Source organism: Microcaecilia unicolor, chromosome 7, assembly GCF_901765095.1.
Source record: "Microcaecilia unicolor chromosome 7, aMicUni1.1, whole genome shotgun sequence".
NCBI lineage: Eukaryota > Metazoa > Chordata > Amphibia > Gymnophiona > Siphonopidae > Microcaecilia > Microcaecilia unicolor.
Genome location: NC_044037.1, coordinates 43,043,361 through 43,056,862, shown reverse-complemented (window position 1 = coordinate 43,056,862; position 13,502 = coordinate 43,043,361). Strand labels below are relative to the sequence as shown.

At 46.5% G+C, this 13,502-nt stretch overlaps 1 protein-coding gene across 4 annotated transcripts in view; it reads right to left on the bottom strand.

The window, feature by feature from the left end:
* Window positions 1–3,322, bottom strand: part of MAP7D3 (MAP7 domain containing 3) — a 387,643-nt gene extending 384,321 nt beyond the window's left edge. For 2 of the 4 annotated variants that reach the window (XM_030210053.1, XM_030210056.1), the window contains exon 1: window positions 3,179–3,321. In XM_030210053.1, coding sequence (XP_030065913.1) covers window positions 3,179–3,224 — 46 coding nt within the window. In that variant the 5' untranslated portion in view covers window positions 3,225–3,321. Of the gene's footprint in view, window positions 1–3,178 lie in introns of all 4 variants that reach the window. The other 2 variants (XM_030210055.1, XM_030210054.1) reach the window with 2 other exon arrangements.
* Window positions 3,323–13,502: the final 10,180 nt, after the last annotated feature.

Below are 13,502 nucleotides of genomic sequence, written 5' to 3'. Positions count from 1 at the left end.
AAGAAACAGAATAAGGAATGGCAAGTCAAATGCAAAGAGCTGATAAGGAAGGCAAAGAGGGACTTTGAAAAAAAGATTGTGTTGGAGGCAAACACACATAGTAAACATTCTTTTAGGTATATTAAAAGCAAGAATAGGTTGGACGACTAGATGACCGAGGGGTAAAAGGGGCACTCAGGGAAGACAAACCCATAGCAAAGAGATTAAATGAATTGAATAACAGTAAGAAAAAGTGGATGAGATGCTACACCTGGGAAGAGGAGAAGATATGCTAGCTACTGGGGTGGGGGGAGGTATTATGGAGCAGGACAGAGAAAAGAAGGGGAAATGAGATGATGGATCTGAGGGAGACTCAGGAAGGGAGATTAAGGCTATGTAGGGGGTTGAAGAGAAAGAGATGACTTGCTGGAGGCAATGAGGTGGAGAGATGCTGGACCTTAGGAAGGATGGGGTGAGATGCTGGCTACCTTGGATGGGTGAGAATATAGGAGGAATGGAGCACATGGCTAAAGGTTTACCTAGGGTAAGGGTTCTTAACCTTTTTTGGTTCCCACATCCCTTTAATTCAACCCTCATATCCCCGTCCTAAACCACATATCTACTAGAGACTTCTGATAACTATATATGCCACTAACAGTGCTAACTGCTAACACTATGCTGACATCGTATTATATCGCTGTTATTTTAATTTCAGTGCTGTTAAATGTGTATATTTTGGATCCTGTTTCATGGTAGTCCTATTATTAGTTTCAATTTGCTGTTTTCAAGTTTACCGCATTCCATTTTACTTATGTTTATAGTTGGTCATTTTACTATTGTTACACTGTTAACAAAATTGTAAGTTTTATGTTAAACTGTAAAGGACTAAAATACAAATCAACATATGCATCCAGCTTTTCCTACATGTGCACCCAGCTCTGGAACGCTTTACCTAGAAACATTAGAACTGTGAACACTCATTAAAAATTTCGAAAAGACCTCAAGACTCACCTCTTCTGGAAAGCCTACCCAGCAGACCCGAACTAATTCACGAACATCTTTCGATCTAAGAAATTAACAATACCCCTTCCACATAATCCTATTACTTTAAACTGTACAAATTTTACCACTCCAGTTATAATTAAGTGTACTTATACCCTTATCCTACACCTACCCTCCTCCTTCCTGTACACATTAATTGATTTGATTACTTTTTTTTTTATCTATTAGATTGTAAGCTCTTTGAGCAGGGACTGTCTTTCTTCTATGTTTGTGCAGCGCTGCGTACGCCTTGTAGCGCTATAGAAATGCTAAATAGTAGTAGTAGTATTGCTCACTAGAAGCTGTAGTCCCATCCCCGGAGACTTACCAGCCTCATTGGGATTACATCTCTCTATATGCTACTATATATTCGTCCCAGATTTGTATTCTCTTTTCTGGAACCTTATCAGCTTCCTTGCACCTACTGTTACTCTATTTTCCACTATGTATATATTCCCAGAGTTGGTACTCTCCTCTCCGGAACCTGTAAGCCACATTGAGCCTACTGCTATGCGGGAAAATGTGGGATACAAATGTAATACAAATGTGGGATACAAATGTGAGTTTGATTCCCGGCACAGGCAGCTCCTTGTGACTCTGGGCAAGTCACTTAACCCTCCATTGCCCCATGTAAGCCGCATTGAGCCTGCCATGAGTGGGAAAGTGCGGGGTACAAATGTAACAAAATAATAATAAGGAAATAAAGTGCTTCATAAATCCCAATAATCATGTCACTAAAATTACAGTATTACAGTTATACTCCCAGTAACCATCCTCACTGTCTAGAAAGTTGCCTCAGATTTCAAGACCCTTCTCCACACTTAATCTGACCTCTTCCCGCACGCACCACTGGTTAAGAACCCCTGGCTTTGGACATCTGATACATACAGCAGGCCTGACAAGGTGTATGTGCATAAGCTCACCTATAGATCAGGCAGGCAATTTTCTAACACGCATTTCATGGCTAGAGCACTGTTTTCTCTCTTGAAAATGGTTTTCAAAATCACCCAATTATGACCTATTCATTACATAACCATGAAACTGAACTGCTCAATATGTAAAATTCACTTTATTTTCTAGAAGCTTTTTGATATATTTTTAGATCTTTTTTTTTTTCAGTTTTATAGAGAAATGTATCATATTGTCTCTGACCTGCAGTGTTTAAAGAAGCTGAATATCAATGACCATTTAGCTCACTAAAGAGAAAAGAACATTTCATTAGCAACAATTTGATTAATTCAAGACTAAGAATAGTTAAACATTAGATATGGAATAAATGCAAAGAGAAGGCTTTTAATTATTATATTAAATTATCTTTGATCTGCAAAGGAATTAACCACATCTTTTGCCTACAGTGTAATTCTGCTTCATCTGAACTGTCCAAAGAAGAAACTACTGTGTATTATGCTACTTGTCACTATAATCATGTCTCCACATCCTGAATCAAGTACGTACAAACAAATCAATCTACGGCATATAATTATAATTTAAACTTTGGAAATTCAAGAAGTCTACACCAGTGAACTTCTGAAAGAAAACGCTCATTACTGCACTGCCACATTTAATGCTCCACGCTAAGCTGATCTGAAGCTCATCTTTTCAGCACTTTCTGCTACTAAGGTTAACGGTACAGGGAAGTCGTCGGCCCTTGACTACTGCTTCATACCCGCTCCCTGCCACTAATTTCTCTTCCGCTTTATATATTCCGTTTTTGAAGTCTGTTGTTTAATAATCATGCTTGATTAATTTTTTGGGGGGTGGGGGAGAGGAAGATAACCACGATAATGAAGAAAAACCCCTTCTCCACTCAATCTCTGAGCCGCTCTCTCTTCTTTCTACTGTCAGTTTCCGGCCGTCACAGGCGCCGGGTGTTTGTTTTCTATGCAGCAGAAACTTTCTAAATTGCGGCCCAGAACAGGACCCGGACACCGGAGGAACACAACTCTGATTATGTGTCCCCGAAAAAAGTTTATTTACCACCCCCTCCCCCAACATACCCGCCTTCCCCCCCCCCCCCCACCACCCCAGATACTTAACGGAGTTGACATGGCCGTTGAAGAAGCTCGGCTTGTCCCGCCTACAGCCACGAACAACCGGCTCAGAGGCAGGGGGGAAAAAAAACACCGTGACAGGGGGCGTCGAGAGACTGTTGTCTTACCCATCTGTTCCCGCAGTCCCTTCAGAGACACACCGCTTTCCGCCATCTTCGGCTGCCTGCCCGAGGCTGCTGCGACCTACTCGGTGCTACTAGGGTGCTGGTGGTGCTGCCGCTGCCTCCGCAGTGCGCAGACTCCAGAGCGCGCGGGAAGCAGAAGCGCGGGGATGCGCAGGGTGCTGCTGCTGCTGTTGCCAGGGAGCGGGGTGCAACTCTGCGGCCCTGCAACAGTAGTAGCGCTGGGTCCCCCTCGGCCTCCTGTGCTGCTGCCGAACCGTTAACTAAGCGTCCAGCTCTCCATCGGTGGAGGAGGAAAAAGAGTCTTCTCAAAATTGGTCCAGCAACCAGTCTTAGGAAAAGCAGACAAAGTCTGACAGTCTTATCAGCTGACCAGAAGAAATGCAATTGCTTAAGATGCCTATTTTCAAAGCACTTTAGACTTACGAAAAGTTCCAATACTATGGAACTTTCTAAGTATATGTGCTTTGAAAATGAGCCCCTTTAAGTCTGCTATTGATATTTTTTAAATAAGTATAGGTATGAATAAATCAAATAGTTTGGGCATAGTCATATTTAGGGTGCTTATTTAAGGGGCCGTTTATTTAACTGAGGCAAAAAATGGCCTTAGTTCACCCTTGCACAAGATTTTTTTCCTGCACACTTAAGGCCTTTTTTTGCAGCAGATGTAAAAATGGCCTTTTTTTCTATTTTTTTGTATTAATGCATGTGTGCAGCCATTTAAAAAAATTAGTGCCTGTGCACTTACTGCTACCCATTTTTTAGGACATAAAGAGGGGCATAATTGAACGAAAACGGCTATCTCCATGGGCGTTTATCTCCGAGAGCGGGTCCATGAAGGGGCGGACCGAACCGTATTTTCGAAAAAAATAGACGTCCATGTTTTATTCGACAATTTGTGAGCTGGGCGTTTTTGTTTTTCAGTGATAATGGAAAATGAAAGCGCCCAGCTCAAAAACGAATAAATCCAAGGCATTTGTTCGTGGGAGGGGCCAGGATTCGTAGTGCACTGGTCCCCCTCACATGCCAGGACACCAACCGGGCACCCTAGGGGGCACTTTTACAAAAACAAAAAAAGGTAAAAGAGCTCCCAGGTGCATAGCACCCTTCCCTTGTGTGTTGAGCCCCCCAAATCCCCCTCAAAACCCACTGCCCACAAGTCTACACCATTACTATAGCCCTAAGGGGTGAAGGGGAGCACCTACATGTGGGTACAGTGGGTTTGGGGGGTTTGGACGACTAAGCATTAAGCAGCACATTTGTAACAGGTGGGGGGGGGGGGGTGGGCCTGAGTCCACCTGCCTGAAGTCCACTGCACCCCCTAACAACTGCTCCAGGGACCTGCATACTGCTGCCAGGGAGGTGGGTATGACATTTGAGGGTGAAAATAAAAAGTTGTGAAACATCATGTTTTGTGGTGGGAGGGGGTTAGTGACCACTGGGGGAGTCAGGGGAGGTCATCCCCGATTCCCTCTGGTGGTAATCTGGTCATTTAGGGCACTTTTGGGGGCCTTATTCGTGAAAAAACAGGGTCCAGGAAAAGTGCCCTAATTTCTAGCTACAAACGCATACTTTTTTTCCATTATCAGCGAAAGGCGCCCATCTCTCCTCGGCCGATAACCACGCCCCAGTTCCACCTTCGCCACGCCTCCAACACGCCCCCGTCAACTTTGTACGCTTCCGCGATGAAGTGCAGTTGAAAACGTCCAAAATCGGCTTTCCATTATACCGATTTATTCGTTTTTGTGAGATAAACGTCTATCTCCAGATTTGGGTCGAAATCTAAGCGTTTTTCTCTTTCAGTTATAAGGTGGAAAGGCTCACACGCTGTTCCTGTGCTAACCAGTTAGCAGGTGGTAATGTGCATTAACTGATTAGCACAGAACTGCCCCCTCTACAGCCCCTAGATATACCCCCTCAAAAACATTGTAAAAATATTTTTTAACGTGATTAGCGCACACATTTGCCACTTAGTGCATCCGGCAGTATGCCATTTTAAGCTTCATTGGGTACATGTTAGTGCCTAACACAGCTTATAAATGGGCTCCTAAGTTAGTTTTCTTCCCTTTCTGGTCTTCTACCAATTTGGGTAGATTAGCATAAAAGTTTCCTTTTAAAATATAACCCCATCCTCCCAAATGTCTTTTAACTACCTCTGCAGCCTGACCTTATTATTGCTCTCTAAATCAATATAATAAACCACAGGTTAGAACTGTGCACTGAGTCACGGCATCCACCTTTCTAATGCATGCACTGAAAAAAAAAAGTTTTACTCCCAATGCAGCAAACTGATGGTTTCCATATCGTCCCACAGATCAAGCCACAGACTTGTGGGTTATGTCCCTCTACCAGCAGGTGGAGATAGAGAGAACTTCAGAGGTTTGCTATATGTGGTCATGTGCAGCCATTTCAACCTCAGTATTCTCTCTATCTAGCAGGTGGTGGGAGGTCATTGCCCTGCAGCTTTGGATTGATTCAGTTCCTGGTACTCACTGAGGATTCAGTTGAGCCTGGGGTGGGGTTGAGGTCCCTGAGTGGGCATTTGGGGTGCACACCTGTTGATGCCAGATCTCTCCCTCTCTCCCCCCGATGCCTCCGTACCCTCCGGACTCAGGTTCTGGAATCAGCTAGCTCTGTCTCTCCTGCCTCTTAAAAAAAAAAAAAACCTGAAAACAGCTGCCTGAGGTAAGCCTTGATTATTTCACAGCTTGTTGGAGGATCCCTTTCTAGAACTCCGTTCGGCACGGGGGGAGGGCAGTTGTTTCATTCCTTTTCACTGTGTCATGTTGACTCCAGAAGCCACGAAGTGCTGCTTCCAATGTGGGAGCCAGCAAACAGCCCTCTGGGGAGTGTGAGACCTGCCTGAAGCAGACCGCAGCTGAGAAACGCGATTCGAGTTCCCCGATGCAGGGTGATGGTGGGATAGCATCGGGCATGGTGTTGGTGGGACGCTCAGGTTCTGCGCTGCCACGCATACCAGCGGTCACCATCTTTTCTGTACTCCCACATCTGGAACACATAGTGCCAGGACAGCTGCCCTCGACACTCCCGTTGGAGTGGGAAGGACTCTCCAGTGAGGCTGACGTGATGAGTACCTCAGGGTCAGCAGCTGAGTCTTTTTCACCGGAATTTGTGCTGTTAATGCACAAAGCCTTTGCTCTAAAGCACTCTGGAGGTTCTTTGGCTTCTCCCTTGCCCTCTCAGCCTGGGCCCCCTCTGGTTTTGTCCTCCTCTCAGTCTCTCCTACCCAAGTGACCCAGAGTTGAATTTCTGGAGCTGAAGGATGTCTATGAGGGAGAGGAGTCTCATTTTCCTGAAGGGTCTCCCTCGGGGTCCTCAGATTTTGGGGAGGAAGTGGATCTTCTGCCTGAGGAGGGAGATGACCCTACCGCGGCACAGCTGTTCCGCAGGGAAGAAGTTCCCAATTTGATTGTCAAGGCACTGGAGATTTTGGATATTTCACCACCGGACGCCTCATCTGTTCCTGCCCCTCCTCCCTCCATGATGTCGGGCATTAAATGTCCATCCAGGTCATTCTATATTCTTGAGGCCATGAAAATCCTTATTTCAGCCCAATGGGATACACCAGATAGTGGTCTCAGGGTGGCACGGGCTATGGGTCATCTTTATTTGCATCCGTCGTCAGACTTGGAAGCCCTCAAACTCCCCACAGTGGAATCTTTGATTACAGCGGTCACCAAAAAGACCATTCTCCCAGTAGAAGGGGGTATGGCCCTTAAGGATCCTCAGGACTGGAAGCTGGAGTCCTCACCTAAGTTATCCTTTCAGGTGGTGGCTCTGCCTGCAAGCATCAGTGTGCAGGTCCTATGCGGCTCAGGTGTGCCTGTCATGCATACAGAAGGCCTCCTCAACAGAGGAGCTGGTTAGTTTTTTGCCAGCTCTTGAGTCCGAGCTCGCTTATTTGGCGGATCTGTGTTATGACCTGCGAGCTTCCATGAGAGGGGTTTCTCTTACGGTCACTGCACGCCACTGGATATGTCTGCGGCATTGGGCGGTAGATGTAGCGTCTAAATCCTGCTTGGTGAGACATCCTTTCCGGGGGAAGTTTTTGTTAGGTGAGGATTTGGCTAAGATCGTGAAAGAGCTGGGGGACTCCAAAGGCCAGCATCTCCCAGAAGATAGGCCTAGATCCACGAGGACAAGTATGCCCCGAGCTCATTTCAGAGAGACTAGGCGTTACAGGCCAGGTCAGGTTGGTTCTTTCCAGAAGCCTCATTTTACTACGAAACCCCAGCCCTTTCACGGGAAATGACGTGCCACAACCACTATTCCTCGACCACAGCCAGCGGCAAGAGCTTCCCAGTGATGGGGCCCTGGTCCATCCCCTGCCGGCCATAGGGGGCCGTTTGTCCCTCTTCCTGGGAGAATGGACCAGGGTAACTTCTGACGAATGGGTCTTGGAAGTCATCCAGGATGGTTACAAGCTGGAGTTTCCTCGTCCTCTGTCAGATTTCTTCCTAGAGTCTCCCTGCAAGTCCCAGGCCAAAGTGAGGGCTTACTTTGGCTTGGGGCAGTTTGCCCAGTTCCACTGCCAGAAGTCGGGCTAGGACATTATTCCATTTACTTCGTTAGTCCCAAAAAGGGCAACTCTCACTGACCAGTCCTGGACCTCAAGGACATAAACAGGGTGCTACGAATTCACCATTTTCGCATTGAAACCTTACATTACGTAATTGCAGTGGTACAGCCAGGGGAGTTTTTAACTGCCCTCGATCTCAAAGAAGCCTACTTTCATATTCACATTTGGCCTTCTCATCAGCACTTCCTCCATTTTGCGGTCCTCGGCCACCATTTTCAGTTCCAGGCAATGCCACTCCGCGGACCTTTTCAAAGGTTTTGGTCGTTGTAGTGGTCTTCCTTCGGAAGGAAGGGATACAAGTGCACCCCTACCTAGACAATTGGCTTATTTGGGCACCATCTTACGAGGACAGCTTACTGGCAATGGACCGGGTGATCTGCCTACTGCAGTCGCTGAGCTGGGTCATCAATTTTCCCAAATGTCACCTTCAGCCCACACAGTCCCTGGAGTATCTGGGTGTACTAGTCAACACCCAGGCAGGGACGGTGTCCCTCCCATTGGCTCGCAGTCTTCGTCTACAGGCTCAGTTGTGTAGTTTAATGCAGAATCCGGCGCCGAGGGCCTGGGATTACATGCAGGTATTGGGGTCAATGGCGTCCACCTTGGACGTAGTCATGTGGGCCAGGAGCCACATGCAACCTCTGCAGTTGCATCTGCTCAGCTGGTGGTCCCCCCTCTTGGAGGACAACACAGTTCGAGTTCTGTGGTCTCCACGGCTTCTCCAACAGTGGCCTTTAGGCCTCTTGTATGTCTTCCCCCCGTGGCCCATGGTGGGAAGATTGGTAGGTGACATAGCCAGTCACCCCGGCTGGGTGATTCTGGTCGCCCTGGATTGGCCACGGCATCTTTGGTACGTGGATCTGATCCGGCTATTGTTCAAGTGCCCCCTGCTTCTGAACGCAGCAGACAGCCTTCTGTATCAAGGCCCAGTAGTTATGGAGGATCTCTCCCCCCCTTTGGTCTTACGACCTAGCCCTTGAAAGGAAGAGGTTGAGGAAGAAAGGTTATCCGAAACCCGTCATTACCACCATGCTTCAGGCATGGAAGCACTCTACTTCTGCGGCTTACGCAAGGGTGTGGTGCACCTTTGAGGCATGGTGCTCAGGGTCTGGGCTTTTGGCGGCGTCTGCCTCAGTATCCGTAATCCTCACCTTTCTTCAACAGAGTCTGGAAAAGTCTCTCTCTTTGAGTTCTTTAAAAGTTCAGGTGGCAGCTTTGGCATGCTTTAGAAGTCATCTTCCCTTGCAGCGCATCCGGATGTGGTGCATTTTCTGAGGGGCGTGAACCACCTGCAGCCACCTCAGTCTCCAGTGATTCCAGCTGGAATCTGAATCTCGTTCTCAAGGCCATGCAACAGCCGCCTTTTGAGCCTTTGATGAATTTGACTTTAAAGGATCTTACCTTGAAGACTGTCTCCTTGGTTGCTATTGCTGCAGCCAGGAGGATATTGGAGTTGCAAGCGCTCTCGTGCAGAGACTGTTTTCTCCAGTTCACGGAAGCAGGGGTGTCCATTTGGATGGTTCCTTCTTTTTTGCCGAAGGTAATTTTGCATTTTCATCTTAGCCAATCGCTGATGTTATCAGCGTTTCATAGGGAGGACTACCCTGCGGATTTTAAGGCACTTCATTGTCTAGATGTCAAACATATCCTGGTTTGATATCTGGAGGTGACGAATGAGTTCCAGCATTCAGACCATCTTTTTATACTTTTTGCGGGTCATAAGAAAGGTAATATGGCCTCAAAAGCTACTGTGGCCTGCTGGCTCCAAGAAGCGATAGATTCAGCCTATTTGTCGATGGGGAGGTATCCTTCATTAAGAGTCTGGGCTCATTCTACTAGGGCACAAGCTTCTTTACATGCAGAGTCGCATTCAGTGTCTTTGGAGAACATCTGCAGGGCTGCCACGTGGGCGTCGGTACATACTTTCGCCAAGCATTATAGAGTGGATGTTGCGGTGCGTCAGTTAGGGATAGCCCGCCCTACTTGAGGACTGCTTTGGTACATCGCACAAGTCTCTGGATTGATCTGTGGGACGCTACGGATGGAAAAATTAGTTATCACCTGATAATTTTCTTTCCATTAGTCCCAATAGATCAATCCAGAAGCCCGCCTTTAATTTTTTTCTGATGTTCCTGTTTTTCAGTAAGATTCTACTTTATGGTTCTGCAGGGGTTCCTTAGCACATGTTTATTGGTTAAATGTTCATTTGGTTTGTTGGATGTTCTCCCGCAGAGGCGGTTGAGACTCTTCTTATCGTTTCTGAAGAGGCAGGAGAGTGGGGTTCTTCTTTTTCTTCCACTGCTTTGGTATCGACCATATTGAGGGTAAAATGGCCGCACATGACCACATATAGCAAACTTCTGAAGCAAAGTTCTCTCTATCTCCACCTGCTGGTAGAGGGACATTGCCCACAAGTCTCTGGATTGATCTCTTGAGACTAATAGAAAGAAAATTATCAGGTGAGGACTAAATTTTCCATGTAAATTTAAAATGTATGCTGACAGGTAAAATACAGCACACTCACACAGTATCAACACAGTTTTCTGTGTGTGGGATTAGTCCATGCACTGACAGGAAAGTAGAAAAAAAGACTAACCCCCCCCCCCCTTTTTTTTAAGGAGGATATCTTGGTCAGAGTATCTAGGACAGGAAGGCCCTCAACCAGAGAGCCCCTAAAGCTGCTGCACCCCTGTGAACCAATAATACCTGGTTTCAGTAAAGTGTCCAGCACCATCATCATCTACTGCCATCATCTTGCAAAGTGGCAATATCTAACCCCTAGCACTATGTTATAGCATACCACTAGGACTTAGCCTGATAAATAAGGGAAGCGCATGTATGGCAAACTGCTAGGGGTCAGGTGTAGCCATTTTCCAAGATGGTGGCACCCAGGGCTAGATTTAAGCATTTTGTGGGCCCACCAAATTAAGTAGGAAGTACATTTTAAGTTTAATAGTTTTCCATGCTAGTGAAGTGTGAGGCCCTAAGCTGTAGCTTATTCAGAGAAAAGCAACAAAAATGGTGTGGGGTTTGCCCCAAAGACGTGAGAAGACACGTGAGGACCTGAATATATATGCTGTAGAAGAAAGGAGGGATAAGGGTGATATGATACATAAGTACATAAGTATTGCCATACTGGGAAAGACCAAAGGTCCATCAAGCCCAGCATCCTGTTTCCAACAGTGGCCAATCCAGGTCACAAATACTTGGCAAGATCCCAAAAAAGCACAAAACATTCTATACTGCTTATCCCAGAAATAGTGGATTTTCCCCAAGTCCATTTAATAATGGTCTATGGACTTTTCCTTTAGGAAGCCGTCCAAACCTTTTTTAAACTCCACTAAGCTAACCGTCTTTACCACCTTCTCTGGCAGCAAATTCCAGAGTTTAATTAAACATTGAGTGAAGAAAATTTTTCTCTGATTCGTTTTAAATTTATTACATTGTAGCTTCATTGCATGCCCCCTAGTCCTAGTATTTTTGGAAAGCGGAAACAGACGCTTCACATCTACCCGTTCAACTCCACTCATTATTTTATAGACCTCTATCATATCTCCCCTCAGCCGCCTTTTCTCTAAGCTGAACAGCCCTTGCCGCTTTAGCCTTTCCTCATAGGGAAGTTGTCCCATCCCCTTTATAATTTTCGTCGCCCTTTTCTGTACCTTTTCTAATTCCACTATATCTTTTTTGAGATGCGGCAACCAGAATTGAACACAATATTCGAGGTGTGGTCGCACCATGGAGCGATGCAAAGGCATTATAACATCCTCATTTTTGTTTTCCTTTCCTACTAATACCTAACATTCTATTTGCTTTCTTAGCCACAACAGCACACTGAGCAGAAGGTTTCAACGTATCATCAACGATGACACCTACATCCCTTTCTTGGTCTGTGACTCCTAACGTGGAACCTTGCATGACGTAGCTATAATTCAAGTTCCTCTTTCCCACATGCATCACTTTGCACTTGCTCACATTAAACATCATCTGCCATTTAGACGCCCAGTCTCCTAGTCTCGTAAGGTTCTCTTGTAATTTTTCACAATCCTCCCGCGATTTAATGACTTTGAAAAGTATTAATACACAAACAAATCTTTTCCAGAGAAAGGGAATCAGTAAAATGATACAAATTGAGATAGAAGGAGGGTCAACTTAGGAGTAAATCAAGAAGTACTTGTTCACAGAAGATGGTGGATGTCTGGAATGCCCTGCTGCAGAATGTAGTGGAGACAAAAACACTAATGATTCCTATATAGAAAGAGAATGGAATGAAAACAGCACTTAGCCATGCTTAAACGGCAACTCCAGTAGTTGGGAAGTAAAGCTAGTGCCAGGCAGACTTCTACAATCTGTGTTCCTATTATAGCTAGACAAATCTGGTTAACTGGAGTGAGCTTCGACAGCAACTTCAGTAGTTGAAAATTAAAGCCAGTGCCAAGCAAACTTCTGAAAATGGCAAGAACAAATCAAGATCAAGTATGCATATATTCAGGATTAAATGTCTGTGGTCTGAGCATTTTATTTTTCCATTTGCTGTTTTTACAAAAAAAAAAATTCATTTTTTTTCTTCTCCTTCAGGGTCTCCTGTCCATTTGGCATTTCTTCTCTCACAATGTTCAGCATTCATCTTCCCTCTTCTTCTCCATCAGTCCTGTCTGGCATGTCCCCTCTGTGTCCCGGCCCCTATCCTCATCCTCCTTCCCATGTTCAGCATCTGCCCTATCAGTATCCCATCCTCCCCACCATATTCAGCATTTCCTTTCTGTGTCACTGTTTTGCCCTATCCAGCAACTCCCCTCTGTGTCCCTCTTCATCAATCTGTGTCCAGCATCTGCCCTTAGTGTTCTTGGCCCTATGCTCCCTCAATGCTCAGCATCTCTTCTCTGTGTCCCTCCCTACATCCAACTTCTCCACTGTCCCCAACCCTAGGGCCAGTATATCTCCCTCCCCCTATTGCTCCTGCCCCTCCCATTCTCCCCCTACTGCCCCGTCCCTCCCATCAGTCTGACATTTCTCTCTCCTTTTGCTCTGTTGTCTAGCCTCTCGCCCCCTCCTCACTCTGGTGTCTCTTTCTCTTTCTTCTGCTCCCACCCCAATCCCTACTACTCCCACCCCCCAATCCAGCATCTTTCTCTCTTCCCTCCCAGGCCTCAGGTCTTGTCTCTCTAACTCCCCCTCCCCCCCACAGGTCTGGAATCTCTCCTTCCTCTCCCTTCCCAGGTGGGTCTAGCATGTCTCCCTCTCCTCCCCCCTTGTAGTCTGGCATCTTTCTCTATCCCTCCAATTGCTCCATTGGTCCAACCTCTCTCCCTCTCTCTTCCCCCACGTCTGGCATCTCACCTTCCCCCTCCCCACCACAGGTCTTGCATCTCTCTCTCACCCCCACCAAGGATCTGTCATATCTCCCTTCCCCAACTGTGATTCTGGCATCTTTCCCTCCCTCCTCCCCCCCCCAGGTCTGGCATTTCTCTCTCCCTTTGCAGTCCTCCAAACTTAGGGTGGTTCGTTGGCAGTGGAAGCGCTGAAGATAGGCTTCCTCCTGCTGGCCCCAGATGCAATTTCCTGTGAGTGGGATGCAGTATTGGGAAGGCCCTGGGAATGGTAAGAGCAGGTCTTTTTTCAGCATTTCCACTGCCGGTGACATGACATAAGTTTGGAAGATGGAAGATGTGGGGAATGGAACGGAGCAAGAGAGAGAGAGAGAGATAC